This window comes from Petromyzon marinus, chromosome 2, assembly GCF_048934315.1.
Source record: "Petromyzon marinus isolate PM22_M1 ecotype Great Lakes invasive population chromosome 2, UKy_Petmar_22M1.pri1.0, whole genome shotgun sequence".
Taxonomy (NCBI): domain Eukaryota; kingdom Metazoa; phylum Chordata; class Hyperoartia; order Petromyzontiformes; family Petromyzontidae; genus Petromyzon; species Petromyzon marinus.
This window is the reverse complement of record NC_133668.1, coordinates 9,281,079-9,296,062: the sequence shown is the minus strand read 5'-3', so window position 1 is coordinate 9,296,062 and position 14,984 is coordinate 9,281,079. Positions and strand designations below refer to the sequence as shown.

General features: G+C 48.1%; 2 protein-coding genes across 7 annotated transcripts in view; one reads left to right on the top strand and one right to left on the bottom strand.

The window, feature by feature from the left end:
* The window catches only part of RECK (reversion inducing cysteine rich protein with kazal motifs), a 121,560-nt gene extending 120,436 nt beyond the window's left edge, over window positions 1-1,124 (bottom strand). Inside the window, exon 1 of one of the 2 annotated variants that reach the window (XM_032964382.2) lies at window positions 926-1,124. In XM_032964382.2, the coding sequence (XP_032820273.1) occupies window positions 926-998 (73 nt within the window). In that variant the 5' untranslated portion in view covers window positions 999-1,124. The remainder of the gene's footprint in view (window positions 1-925) is intronic. The other variant, XM_032964391.2, reaches the window with a different exon arrangement.
* LOC116948081 (beta-crystallin A2) overlaps window positions 1-14,984 on the top strand; it is a 46,088-nt gene that overhangs the window by 27,957 nt on the left and 3,147 nt on the right. For 4 of the 5 annotated variants that reach the window (XM_076069524.1, XM_032964420.2, XM_032964411.2 and 1 more), the window contains 2 exons: window positions 11,590-11,764; window positions 13,692-13,833. In XM_076069524.1, coding sequence (XP_075925639.1) covers window positions 11,592-11,764; window positions 13,692-13,833 — 315 coding nt within the window. In that variant the 5' untranslated portion in view covers window positions 11,590-11,591. Of the gene's footprint in view, window positions 1-10,064; window positions 10,171-11,589; window positions 11,765-13,691; window positions 13,834-14,984 lie in introns of those variants that run through there. The other variant, XM_032964400.2, reaches the window with a different exon arrangement.

The window sequence follows — 14,984 nt, the reverse complement described above, 5'->3', positions numbered from 1 at the left end:
TGAATGTACAAAGACACATACGGCAAATAAACTCAAGTGCAATTGTTTAACTAGGCGAGCACTCAAGAGACCAGGGTAGTGAGGGGCTTTGGCAAATGACCTGGAAGTGACATACACAAAATCCCCCGTATAGCCTTAACATACTTTTGGGACAAGTGCTGTTAGCGAGCACCTTTGAAGGCCCGTACGGTACACATGGGGGTCGGGTGGCCAGTACCCACGCCCGACCGCCTTTGTCTCCCCAGTGGCTATGTTTACACACCGCACCAGGTACTCGTTTGAGGCTGAGTCGACCTAGGGGAGGCCCAGGACCGGTTCAGATGACTGTCACTGTTGGTCGCGCAGCGCGTTAACAGCTACACTACTGCTCCTCATACACACAGAGACGCGCACAGACGGCGAGATAAAAGCGTCGCTCAATTATTCTCGAAACCAGCGCAGCGCAATAACAATGCAGCACGTGTGGCCAAAGACGGCGATGCGTCTATACGGGGACAGGGGGCACGCAATCACCCAGACGGGAGTAACGGGACACAGGAGTTACGGATGTGCATGGGAACACGAAGGGGGGCACAGTGACGCGAGGTCACAGGGGTTAGCGGACAGCCCGTACACAGATAGGTACGAGAGTACTCAGGGGTCCACGCGTTAAGCGCGCATCAACAAGTGCGTCCGAGCGAGCGAGCAAAGGATCAATTGATTCAGCGCTCTTTAATCGATCGCTCCTCGCTGTCCACGCACACACGTGCACACACAGCACACACCACGGACGTAGGCACACACATACACGGGCAGGTAGATATGATGCGCATAGCTGCATGCGCATAGCTGCATCATCACCACCACCACGCCGCGTGGCGACCCGACCATCGCAGGGTCGCGCGCACGCACGCGCGAGCGCTCTCCGCCGTGACGGCCACCTTACCTTGGCAGCGCACCGCGGCGATCCTGGAGTACACGAGGAGGAAGACGGCGATCATTCCAGGGTAGGCGCCCATCGCCGGAGCCGTGAATACATGATGGATGTGCCGGCCCCGCAACAAACTTCCCCCCCCCCCAAGAGCGAACGTCAGAGCCGGGAAGGAGGAGGAGTAGGAGAAGGAGGAGGAGGCTGTGGCGGAGAGAGGAGGGGAGGAGGGGAGGATGGAGGAGGCTGTGGCGGGGAGAGGAGGGGAGGAGGGGAGGATGGAGGAGGCTGTGGCGAGGAGGGGAGGATGGAGGAGGCTGTGGCGAGGAGGGGAGGATGGAGGAGGCTGTGGCGGGGAGAGGAGGGGAGGATGGAGGAGGCTGTGGCGGGGGAGGATGGAGGAGGCTGGGCTGCAGCGATTGTCAGTTCCCGTCTTTCCACGCGCCTTGCAACTGTTTGCAAGAAGCGCCGTCTGCATAGCGCGTGCAGTGCGCTCATTTAACTATGTACTCTGTGATTCGTTTTCGCCGGATTGGTCCGGAACGCTGTTCTGGGAATTATTCCAGCCACGCCACATTAATGTCGCCAATTAGATCCTCGACCTGTTTATATGATTGTAGGAATATGGGGTACAATAATATAGGGTTACTATAGATGAGTGAACCTCGTACTCGAGTGATAGTACCTTACGCCGATAATCCCTACTCCAAGCCAGACTAGGAGCATTACAGAACATATCTAGTGAAAAACTAAGCCCCGTGTATACTTTGTCTGCAAAGCACATGCAGTATACAGACACCGTATAGTGGGTAAAGTGGATAGTATTGACAGGGGGTGTGAGCCCTCGTTAGTTGACTTGGCGTAACGTAATCCCATTGCTGTAACCGTGCATGCGTCTATCCATGTATGCTGCATATAGAACCACGAACGCTGTGTGACTTTGTAGTCCTGTGTATTATACCGTGTGTGTACGTTCCAATGGAGACTTTTATTCAGCAGTGGATTGACCATGGCCGATGATGATGATTAATGGGAGTGATGTCATATGGTGTATGGAATGTGCGCGGGTTGTATTACAGTATCTATGAGTCATCATCGATGGACGTTTTTGGTCATCGCGTGAGCACAATGCAATGTGTGTCGTACACCCTCATCCACCCGCACAGTCAAATACATAGACTTGTCATGTGAACAAACAGGCCAATTTGTTATTGCTACAGCACACCAATATGTTGAAGATCAATTCACAACATATAACAATTAAGTTTAACGTGCCTCGCTGGTAATTACATCCGGCATCATCAGGCGATTTCCAGAGTTTTAACTCCTACACTGCAGGAGTGTTAAAGTTGCAGTATCGCTCAGATACTGACATAAATGTTATGACTGATTACATCTCATGCGCTTATTTCCGTCTCAATGAACCGGGGATGCTATATGTATGTTGGACTTCTTTAGCACCGTATGTAGCCAACCATGGTTATCGGAGGTGCCATGTTAACCGTTTCGTTTTAATGAGCAGTTGATTCAGCATATAAAGATGTTCACCAACATTGAATCAGCGTGCATCACAGGTGAATGAATGCACGACTTAACGATCCAAACGCTCATTCATTCATGCGCTTCATTGATTAAAAAAAAGAATCTGCAGGTGAGAGCGCGCATTGAGACAAACCAGCTCCGGTTCAACAAAAGAGACCTGGGGGATAAAGAAAGTAACACAGTACACGCCGACTCCACATCCTTCCCCTCCCATTCAACGACGGGATGTGCACATCGTCAGCAAAAGCCATTCTCAATCCACTGCTGCATGAATGCCCCTCTCCCAAGGCATCTCATGTCATCTCTCAACTTCCTGCGATGTAACAATCCGTCTAGTTCCTGGACGCGAGCTGCGTGTTATCCACCCATCGCTGACCACTGCACGTGTACGTATCTCTCTTGAAAGGGACATTTTTTGGTCTCGACCTGGCGTTGTAGTCATGTTTAGCAGTGGTCTTCAATGCAAGGCCTGCGGGCCACTGATGGCCTTTAGTGCGGCCCCTGACGTGTGGTCCCCGACAACACACAACACGTGACAACACCCCCCCAGTGGCGGATTAAGCTAGTGCGTGACCTGTAGCATGTTATAAAGGGGCCCTAAATAAAAAAAACACGTAAATATAAAAACATGAATGTTTAACTTGCATAGTAAAGTAATTGTATTATTTAATTTGCTATACAGCCAGATAATACGACAAATCGCTAACCTTAAACACCAAGTCGTTCATAAAAGTTTTAAGGCAGTATAGTACTATAGTAATAGAGCAAGTCCAGAGTCACTCAACCGTAATTAAGAGCTTAAAAGCATTTAGCGCGGGGCCCTTGAAAGTGCGGGGCCCGTAGCATATGTAGCTACTTTTGTCACTAGAATAATCCGGCACTGCCCCCCCCCCCATCAACATGCTGTCAAACCCCAATGGTTTTAAATGTCTGGTGGCCCTCAGACTGATTATGTCTTATCAGCGAAAGTGGCCCCCTCTGAAAATGTGTGAAGTACACCGATGTTCATTTGCGTATTGTGCATTAAGTTACAAAATACATAATTCCCACTCATTTGTAAATCCAATATTGCATGGGTACTGTATGATTGCTCGACCATATTTCACTACGCTGGTCAGTGCCAGGTTGGGGAACGAGGATGTCCAGGAAGCGGTTCAGACTTCACTCGCCGCCACTAATGTTGGCCGCGTCCGGGAATCAAACTCAGGTAGAGAGGTTCATAGCGAACCCACTGCGTCACTGCACCACCCCCGTATTATCACTTGTGTCGACTGTTCAATAGATTTGCAATCAACATTTGTCATCGCACGCGGTAGTTCTGCTTCACGAAGCGTTCCCTCTCATCACATTTCGCATACAAATAGCTCTTCTCAGTGGGATCAATGATACAACTGAGAGCTCTTAAGTCTCGCAACAAATCAGAGCACCCGAATAACATGTTATTAAAAATCCCAATAAACGACACAATAGTTCAATAAGCGTTATGTCACGCGATGAATTACGTTCAGAACTGTATCTTCAGAAGTAGTTCTTTATCATCAGTCCCTGAGTTAGCGAGCGTCCTGTACTAAATAATATCACAAAACTACTTTTGAGATCCGTTCAATTGCCTCTATTATCCACACGAGATGTCTCGGCCTCGCTGTGCGCTGCTTAGCACCACTATCCAAGTAGTTAACCTCGCATTCAATAAACCTTCAGAGCCAGGGTGAACATCCGACTCCAATGTATTTAATGAACAGAACGAGGTAAAACTGATGGAAAAACACAGCACAAAATACAGTATCTGTTAATACTAACAGTATCAATACAATGAATGAATACTGGATCATCATAACATTGTCTTAGATAACATGAATCTCAACAATAGATCCTGGATGGACCAGGCACCTACATTAGCACTGAATAGCTATGCAACAAGAGAATAAGCTACTGTGTTAAATGAGGTCACTTTGTGTCATCACCATACTGCAGCCTAAATGTACAGTGCTGCATATAAAACTGAACTGTGGATGAGATACTTCTTCATCCTTGCTCTCAAGAATGCATTAAAGTTACATGGGCACAAGTCTGGCTCGACTTATCCAACTACAAGTAACATTCACAATAATACAAGTGGCAGGCTTCGTTGTTAACTAGGCCTCATATTTGTCATAACAATTTAACAGCATTATAAAGGCATTTACAGCAATACCGGCAATCCTAACATTATAACAGCATTCCCAGTATTATAAGAACATAAAGAACTTACAGACAACGCTTCTTAAAGTCCCACAATTAACAGATGCACCTGTCTTCACTGAGACACTATTTGTGCCTCCATTTTGTACTCTGTGTAATGGCTGACACGCCTGCCTCGTGGCTTAGAGAACCTTAAATCGTAACTTCCTGGCCACGTGACCAAACTCAACACCATATCAGAAAGTTTCTGTGTAAACACACCCCCATATCTGCCGTGGGGCAGAACACTAGAGCTGGGATAAACCGACTTGAATGTAACCGTATACATTTTACATGTAGATAATATGTCATCGGTGACCTGTCTGAGACCATGAACTCGCTCTACACGAGAACCACGCAAGAGCGACAAGTGCATGAACCCCGTGGAGCCTGTCTCGCCATGGGTCGATGAAACCCGGATTCGAACCCCTTGCCCTTAGTGATGCCGGCTCAGAGTTCTGAGCCGCGCATACAAAAGGTTCTCGTTTAGACTGATCCTGCAAGCGTGACCAGGCAGGTTGCCTCCTGGCGGCATTGATGCGAACCGAGTGCCAAAACAAAAGCGACCATTTATATTACCTTACGTCTTATCCCATACCAACTAGACAACCAGCCACTATTACTACCCCTACCTCTAACGCTAACCAACGAACCAACCAGATACTAGTACGAGCTCTACACAGAACAAGAACCAACTAGCCAATCATTCCACTAATGTCTTGTAATCCTTCCCACCACGGTGTCGAGATGTTAACTACCTCGCCTGGTATGCAGTAGGTCGTGGGCTCGATCCCGACCCTGATGCCTGTATATGTGGAGTTTGCTTGTTCTCCCAGGTCGTGTCTAAAAAAGCTCAGTGGGCCTTACCTGGTAAAACAAAAATATACTTTGGATCTTTCGGTAAAGCCACGTAGATAGCCAAAATAAAAACAATTATACATTACTTTACTGAAAGATCCAAAGAGTATGAATTCCTGTTTCAATATAATTTTATTGTATTTCTACGTACGTGACTTTACCGGAAAAAAAACAATGAGTAATTTTATGCAGTCACGAAAGCTTTCATTCTTTATTAGTTTATAGTTTAATTAATACAAAGCTCAATAGTATTATCCCTCTGATGCCCTGTAACCCTAACCAATTAACACTCGCCCTGTCACCGCCTCAACCCCCACCTCTAACCCCAAACCTGCCCCTTCACTCCGCCCACCTATTATTTTATTAGTTTTTGTCCGCGTTTCTCTTTAGATTTTCGCTATGCCCTGCGCGCCTCGGAAGGGGGGAGGATTGCGCCTCGGAAGGGGGGAGGATTGTGTTGGGTGCAGGAGCGCAGCGCCACCCCATGCGGCCGCTCGGGATCGCAACTCAACTCAGCCCGGCGCATCACACTTCGTCGAGGCATTGCAGACGCTGCCCGTGGTACTTGCCCAAGAAGACACAAAACTCAACGCAAATAATCAATATCACCGCCTTAAAAAAGTGAACGGTGTATGACAGGTGACGTTTTGTACAATGGCCCTTCTTGGCTCAGGCTGGCGAAGCGGGTGGGTTTATTTCATTGATTCAAGCATTCGATTAATTATTAATTCAGCAATCCGTCCATTCATTAATGAGCAAAATCGAATCCGTACATAGACAGATTATGTGTTGGTGTGACCCAGATCACTCTTGCAAATAGGACCAGGTATGGTGGCCTCTGGTGTTCTCACCTGGTTAACAGCGCGAATTTGACGCGGCACCGATGTCATTTTAGCGACATGCAGTCAGGGTTGGTGGATCGCGCAGAGATTGATCACGTGCGTAAGCCCCGAACGTGAGTAAGCTCCTAACGTGCGGCACAAGGAGGACAGCCACTGGCAAGGCGGAGCTGGTTGTACACGTGGATTTCCGTCTCGGGCAATCACAGACACGTTCCCCAGGCTCCCCTCCACACTCGCCTGTACTCCATTCGAGACCACAAATCGAGGTCACTATTCTGGGTCGGGCGTCGCGATGGAATTCAAACAGCAAGTACAATTACCATCCTGGCGCATGTAGACTTTGTTGCCGCTTTTGTATCGCGGGTGTCGTAGGGATTACGTAAACCAATTACCTACAAATCGGAAAAAAATATTCTTAAACGCGCAATTGCATGCATATATCTTGGTGCCGATCCAGAGTATACTGCCGGATATCGCTGTAGATGGGGACCCTTCACTAATCTAAAGTTTGTGAGTCCGAATCCCGATCGTGAGGTCCACTCAGCAATTAGTCTGTCCCTCTAGAGTTGGTAACGTGAAACAACTCTGAGGAATTTCCACCTCATGGCCATATAAGTACGGTATTGCTCATTAGACACGTCCACCCTTGGCTCCAGACGCTTCCCAGACGTATTCATATCCAGACAATTTTTTTTACTCAATATCACAAGTAACTCAACATTATCTTATGAGCCTCGGGGCGCATCTCACTTGGGCAAGTTAAACATCAGTCCGGAAGGCCCTCAGGCTGATTGACTGAAGGGACGAAAAAAAGCATTGTTTTCTTTGGAGACACCGACTTTAGTTTATTTATTTGTTTTACGCAATCAACGGGTTAGCTGGCCCGCCGCGTGTGCAGTCTCACGTCTCACGCTCCTGACCGACAGTTCCAGCTGCTGTTATCACAGCTGCTGTCAGATGAAATCACCTCGAGAGCAGCTGGGATTTGTTAAGACAGGTTACGCGACGCAATACTGTGTGTTGCCTTGAAAGGATAACGCTAACGATAATACTGTATACATTTACAGCTGATATTGTATACATTTACAGCTGATCTGGCAGTAGGGAGTCCTTTGACCATACTTCACCACGCTGGTCTTTTTTAGTTGGTTATAGTCGGTCTTGGGGTGGGGGGGGGCGTGTGGGCATGCAGAACCGACTGAGATATCACTCGTGGCTGGGAATGGAACTCAGGGTTCGTCGCGTTGCGCACGGACCACTGCACTTCCCCGCCCCCTCCAAGCAATAACCATATAATCCAATTACTTACACTGAAACACCTCACTGGCTGCTTGTTCAGGAGGGTCCTGTCTATCAGAGGCGAGCGAGCGAGAGAGACCCTGCGGTGATCACACCACTTTTGTCCACTCCAGCCAGATGCGGTGGATCGCGCGCAGCGATGGAGATAAATGAGCACAGCAAAGAGCCTGCAGGAGACAGCATGGCGAGCATGATGCGGACATTAGCTGTGGAGCAGTGACGTAGATATCAAGTGTGCAGACCGCACTACTGCATCGAGGCGCACGGGCCGGAGAGGGCCAGGCCTTATGGGGGGAGAGAAATTGAAGAGGACAGGAGGTCCCATTTCATTCCTAGCACCGGGAAGTCCATGCCAACCACGCTAAGGCACTGCTGTGGAGTGTGTGTGTGGAGTTTATTCCAGGAACTTCGGTCTACAAACCCAGACTACAACAAAACACTCCATTGCCATTGGGGTGTTTCCAGCCACATGCGCCCTTTGTAGTTTAGTGTGAGCCAGAACTGTGATCATCTCTTGCGACTGAGCCCAGTTGCATGGAAATAATGTGGTAATCATATGGAGTAGCTAAGAGAGTGAGGGAGGGGGCTATGAAGGCTATACAATTCGGGGGCACTCCATCTGACTTGCCCTACCGGCACCCTGCCTAAAGAGTGAGGGGCAGCTGTCACTTCTACCCCCATTGCTCCCACGGCCGACTTGCGTGGCCACGTAGATCGTATACTTCGTCAGAATTTTGAAATGTTTTTTTAGACCCCTGTGAGCAATTCACTGGAATGCGACTGATATCGTTAGATATCAAAAGCTATGCAGAAGTTTAGCCTGGATAGTGCTTGAATTGCTGGTCACCATACATTAAAAAAAACTGATCTTGTAGGCTGCCGTAGGGTTACATTGTGGTCAGCAGTGGGCAGTCCCAAAAGGTACTTGTTGTACTATATTATATGCACCAACGTTTATGCTCCCGGCCTTGACATATGCATATTAAGCAGCGTATGGTTCAGATCATCACTACAACATGCACGGCGTGGGGAGGCCCTCGTCCAGCAGTGTATTGGCAATACAGCCTGTACACAGTGTGCATTTCCGATGTAGATACCCCTCTAGAGCTCTCTCTAGGGCAGACCTTTCCACCAGCAGTGGCGTGTGCAAGAAATTGCAGGACAACACCTTTACCTTTTAAGTTGTCAACTAAAGTTTATCCCTAGTGAAACATGTAACACGTCTGACACATTCAACAGTGACGTGCACTGACTTAGGGTGGGGGGGGGGTCGTTCGATATATTCAATACCAGACGCATTCTTGTGCACGTTACAAAAGAGAAAACTTGCACACATCGTTAACAGCTGGGCGCGCAGATAAGCCAACGCATGGTGGTTTATCCGAGCGAGCAAAGCATGGCAACTCTGCGGTTGATACATCAGCCAGACAACGGCTCTCTGCCAGCTGAGTTAAAATCCACGACGCTAAACCGGGGAAAACAATGGGCGCTCAGCATCATACGCAGCGCTATAATTATACATTTCCATCGGTGTTAGATACAAGGTGTTTTTTTTATGAAGACAATATGTGCTGTCTTGTTTTGGCGCTGATGCTATCCGGGAAAGCACCGGTGCCTCTACTACTATGATGATGATCATCATCATAGTAGTCGAGGCACCGGTGATCATCATCAGCCGTGGTCTATCCACGGCTGGATGAATGCCTCTCCCCAACTGCCGCCACCCCTTTATGATCCTGCGATTAAACAATAAGCCCACTTATTTTCCTAACAGTAAAACGTATATACGCAATCCATGTGCTCTTATTCTTAACTCCAAAAAGGTCAGGCGCAACTTACAAAAATAGATGACACCTTAGCAATGTGTGATGCGGCAGTACATACGGATAACTCCATAGTTGTACTATACTGCTATGCTACCACATTAATGCTCCCCGCCTTCACCAACCCTCACTAATCGGCGTGGTGACATATATTCGAATAATCCCCACGACCCGCGCGTGGCGTGGGGAAGGCCCCGTAATCCAGCGGCGAATTGACAAAAACACTCCCGTACACGGGCATAGACATCGTAACTTCAGTTTATGACCTGATGGCCGATTTTGAAATCTCTGATCTGAACGTCGCTCACTTGAGCCGTACCCTAATGTGCATCTGAGGAATTTTTTATTTTTAAAAAACTGTCTGTCCTGCACCTAAAGCAGTTTTACGCCCCAGCTACCCCCCCGCGCCTACCCCCCACAAATACGCACATCGCAACTTTGTTAGCCACGAAAAAAAAACGCAACCAATCTCATCGGCCCCGCTTTCAGATGGACGCGCACATTCATCAAAGCCCTGATGCACGCAGTTCCCCGTAATCGCGTTGTCATCCCATTATAAATGCGACGACGTGAAGTTACACATGAAATGTGCTGCCCTGGGCAAATCGCAGCCTACAAAAGGCGAGGGCTGCGATTGCGGGCCCACAGTCTGCGTTGAACTCGTAAGGAACATACCACGGTGAGTGTCGTGTAATTACGGTGTGTCAACCATCGTTATGTTCCTGGCCATTGTGTTTCCAATACTGGGACGTAAGGCGGAGGCATCGGGTGTACGCAGCATAGTGTGTGGGGAGCGGGATTGTAGCGGTTAGCGCGCTGCGCTCCGAAACCTGGCGACCCGGGTTCGATTCCCGCTCACGGCCAACACCAGTTAGGATTATCTGAACCGGTCCTGATTGATTCAGTCTCAAATGAGTACCTGGTACGGAGTGTTAATATCGCCATTGGGGAGACAAAGGCGGTCGGGTGTGATACTCGCCACCCACCGCTTTGTGCGCCATTCTGGTCCGCATAGGTGCTCGCTAAAAGCATTTTCCCCCAACAGTCTGTTAAGGCTATGCGGGGGGGGGGGGGGGGGTCTTTGTCTTTGGAGCGGTCGCGTGGTGGTGAGCGAAGTGCGCTGTGAACCTGGCTTAACTGGCCACTCGACTTCGATTCCTGGCCCCGGCTAACATAAATTGAAAATAATATCCGATTCGGTACTGAACCCTACTGAGCTAAACTCAGCTGTAAATGAGTACCGGTGCAGTGTGTGAACATCAGCACACTGTTGCTGGATGAGGTCGGTTCACCACGCTGGTCAGTGCGGGTGGGTGAAGACGACTGAATGACTAAAAATCCAATTGTGTTTTGGAAGGGTGTAAAAGTCGAAACGTGGCACACATTAATTCCATGCTTAAATTAGAAACATTCCTAAAACCTAATATTTCGAAAATTGAAGGTTCCGAGGTTGATTGTTTTCACAAAAAAGACAAAGTCGGATTTACGTTCTAAATAGCGTTAACTCTCGTGTTAAAACACCACCCTCATCGTCCATGAAGCAGATAATTCCACTCTTCTTTCGTGGAGTGTGACGCTACAACAGATAGAAAGTCGGGAAAGCTCACTTCCCAGTATCAATTGCCTACATGGATTGTTTGGGCAAGTGCTGTTTGCGAGCAGTTAATTTAAGGCTGATTCGACCAGGGGGAAGCTCAGGACCGGTTCACATTTTAACAATTGATGTTAGCCATGAGCTGCCTACGGTTACTCGTATCAGACACTGGCATAAAGACAAAGATCCCCTTGTATAGCCTTCACAGACTGAAGGCCAGAATGGCACAATATTGGGTGGATGGCCAGCACCACGACCTAGGGGAGACCGGTTAAGATAATCGTCACTGTTGGCCATGAGCGGCAATCAAATTCGGGTTGCCAGGTTTCTTAGCGCTAACCGCTACATTACCGCTCCCCACTGGCACACACACACACATTCACATGAGATCTCAGATATATAACTCTGTGAATTCCACTTATGTGGGCCGTTCTCAACCGTTGTAAGTCGCTGTCACAGCCTCGAAAATTGTAACTGTTCTGGTTCTGCCCCCCCTCTACCCAGTCATGTCAAGCCAGACCAGTGCTGTGGGAGCCCTGCTGCCCGGTGGTCAGTTCAAGCTCACGCTGTGGGAGCAGGAGAACTTCCAGGGCAAGCGATGCGAGCTCACGACCGAGTGCCCCGGGGTGACTGATCGTTCCATCGAGCACGTGCGCTCCATCAAGGTGGAGTGCGGAGCGTACGTATCACACCCATCACCGCCCCTCCACTCACTTGGGCACATCGTGTTACCGGTGTTATTTTGCTACTACGCTTATTTACCCTGCAAAAACCTCACCGAGTCGCGCGACTCGGTGAGGTGGCTACGTACGGTGTGATAGAAGTTCAACATCCATACATAACAGCTGAGCTGTTTTTAGCACCTGAAAATGCTGGATGCAATCTCCAGCGGAAACGCCACGCAAAATTGTCAACATTTTGGATTGCTTTTCAACATTTCTCCGGATTGATGAGAAAAAAAATCAATTTGCCAAACTGTATTTGCCCACGTGGCAACTGGATTCGATTGGCCCTGTCGAGTGGTGGAGGGTTATAGTTCAAGATTGACATGACACCTACGACACGATCTAACCCGAAGGCACTAATTATAAATCCTGCCAAGTTGTCGCAGTTAGGTGGGGGAGCAATTATTGCCATCTATAGTCCCAATTGAGTCATTTGCGGGCAACTATTTGGGCAAATTTGCCCAAGATGCCAGCATGGCTGATAGTAACGGTTTCTTTCTCAAGGGAAACCCGAGTCACAAAGTCATATGGTAAATAAAACACATTCCTTGGTGATGCAGTAAATATGTAAACGTCTCGTATCACAAATTTACAGACCCTTGTAAATCCACTTCTGGATGACGGCCTCTCCCCCATTCCGTTTAGGTTCAGGCGTGACTTTTGATGTCGGTGTTTCCCCTGACCAGGAATTGAAGTAAAGTCACACGGTCCATAACATCAGGTTGGAATTTGAATGGAGCTTTAGAGAGTAGTGGGATTTTTAGTTTTCAATATACCTATGCATTAAAAATGTGTTGAAAGCATTTTATGAGGGTACTCGATGTTTTAAAAGGGGCTCTTAGAGCCTATGTAAATACATGTGTTGAACCGCCATCCAAATACCTCAAGGTGAGGGCTATTTGAAGTGAGCTGAGGGTGCCGCATCTGTTTATGCACCTTCTAAGATGTATGGACATGACATTAAACAGCGCCTCCCGTTCAAACCAATTCCCAATTGACTTCGTCACAAAGCATGGAAAACACTACTGCTGTGCGATAAATACCAGCTGTGCGTGTATACATATATTGAGATTGACCCGGCTTCTTGAGTTAGTTCGATTGCCGCCCACGGCTAACATGAGTGGTTGGTGAGTGACATCTGAACCTATCCTAGGTTTACTCCTCTCAGCAACCCGTACTGACCATCATGGTGAAGCATGGTCAAACAAACCCCATTACTGACACGGAATGGGTAGGCTTTCATCCAGCCGTGGATGAAAAATTACACAACGATGTGAACAGCCATTGCCCTAAACGTCGCTTATTATATATAGTTTTTGCCTTTAAGGCAGTGTTATTGACGAATGTGTTGAGATTTAATGGAAAGGGGGCTGGCTACGTGCGCTGATAGCCGAGGAATGTGACCGTTATTATGCTTAGCAAGATGAGACAACTCACACACAAACCTGTTAATCCACTTTCCTGCAATTGCCGACAATCGCAAGTTTTCTAAAGTTCTATCCCTGCCAACGTCTGCAGGTCAAAACACATGCGCATGTTTCTGAAAAATACATTGTATTACGAAAGGCTAACAAATAAATGCTCATTAAAATAATAAATAAAATACATCGAGTCTCCAGCATGTACTTGAACCTATAACCCAACATATCATGTTTAAGTGAAATATGGGCTCGCTTACAGAAGGCGGAGTATATGAAGAGTAATGAAAGTGGCAGCCAAGTAGCGCGTCCGATTTCCACTGAAGTTATGGGACGATGAAATCGGCTCGCGTGCGGATAGGGCGCTACGTGGATTGTTCAACCATCGCAGGACCGTGAGAGATGGCGATGGTTTGGGGAGGGCCTTCATCCAGGCACTGATGGTGTGTGTGTGTGTGCGCAGATGGGTGGGATTCGAGCACCCGGAGTTCCAGGGCCAGCAGTTCGTGCTGGAGAAGGGCGACTACCCCATGTGGCAGTCGTGGAGTGGTAGCTGCGCTTACCGCACGGATCGCATCCAGTCATTCCGTCCCATCAAGTCCGCGGTACGATATCTCTCTCTCTCCATATCTTCCGTCATTGCCCACCCCATAACTCCCCCTCTATCTAGCTCCTCATTCCTCACTCTTACATGCGCATAAAATATAACGCTGGATCTGTTAGTGTGAAACGCGGAACTGCTAAGCGTTCGGACAGGCGTCTAAATTATTTGTTTAGTCCTGCCTCGTCTTATCGAGGATGATAAGTTGGGTTGAGGCTGGGTAGAGTGCTTGGATTGGCGATCCCCGTGTGCAACAGGTTGCTATAGGCTGCTGCGGGCTGTTGAAGAGATGGGACAAAGCTATTGCACAGTGGCCGAAACTCAAACCGGGATTGCGTCTGGGGTAACGGCACTGAAAGTATCGGTTGTTCAATGAAACCCTCCTTAGACGACGGATGACTTATTTATAAAGATAACAGAACTCGCCATACCAGACGAAAATAATTATATAGCCTCGTTTACCCAGGAAAGCCTCACTGGACGCCCATACTCTTTTCAGGAGGGTTCTGTGTTTCGGTGTTTGACTTTGGTTGAGCGTAAACCGGAGAGACCAGAATAAAAACCCGCAACGCATAGCAAGTGAAAACCCATACTCGGCACTGCCATCTCCTGGTCACGCCTCGTAGCCTCACGCAAAACAACAACACCACCTGACCAGCCCTGGTGGTGACCCATCCAAGCAGGCGTATGAATCGGGTGCATGCATTTCTGCTTAGATTCAGAGGTGCAAGGAGGTCAAGCTCAAAGGAGACAGGCACATGGTTACATCCTATGATTTCCTTGCTTTTCGTGGATAAATGACAATAAAAACAGCAAATATTTCTAACGTAGCTCGACACGGCGCGGTTTGGTTTGAACTGTAGGATGGGAATTTTAACGCTTCCCTTTATAACCGCCCCTTCCCCCCCCCCCCTCCAAATGCCTAACAATCCACTCCCACAGAGGCCTCAGCACCTTGGAAAGCGGCGTTGGGGAAGGGGGAGGGTTGGAGGGGTATGTCGGTTCTGCCATTGATACCGGGCAGTGAGTGGAATTGCGTATTTACTGACACATTCTTTGGGTCTTTCGGGAAAGCCACGTAAATAGAACAAATAATAAAAAATATATAACATAACGATATTGTTATTTTTATCATTTTATTATTTGTTCTATCTC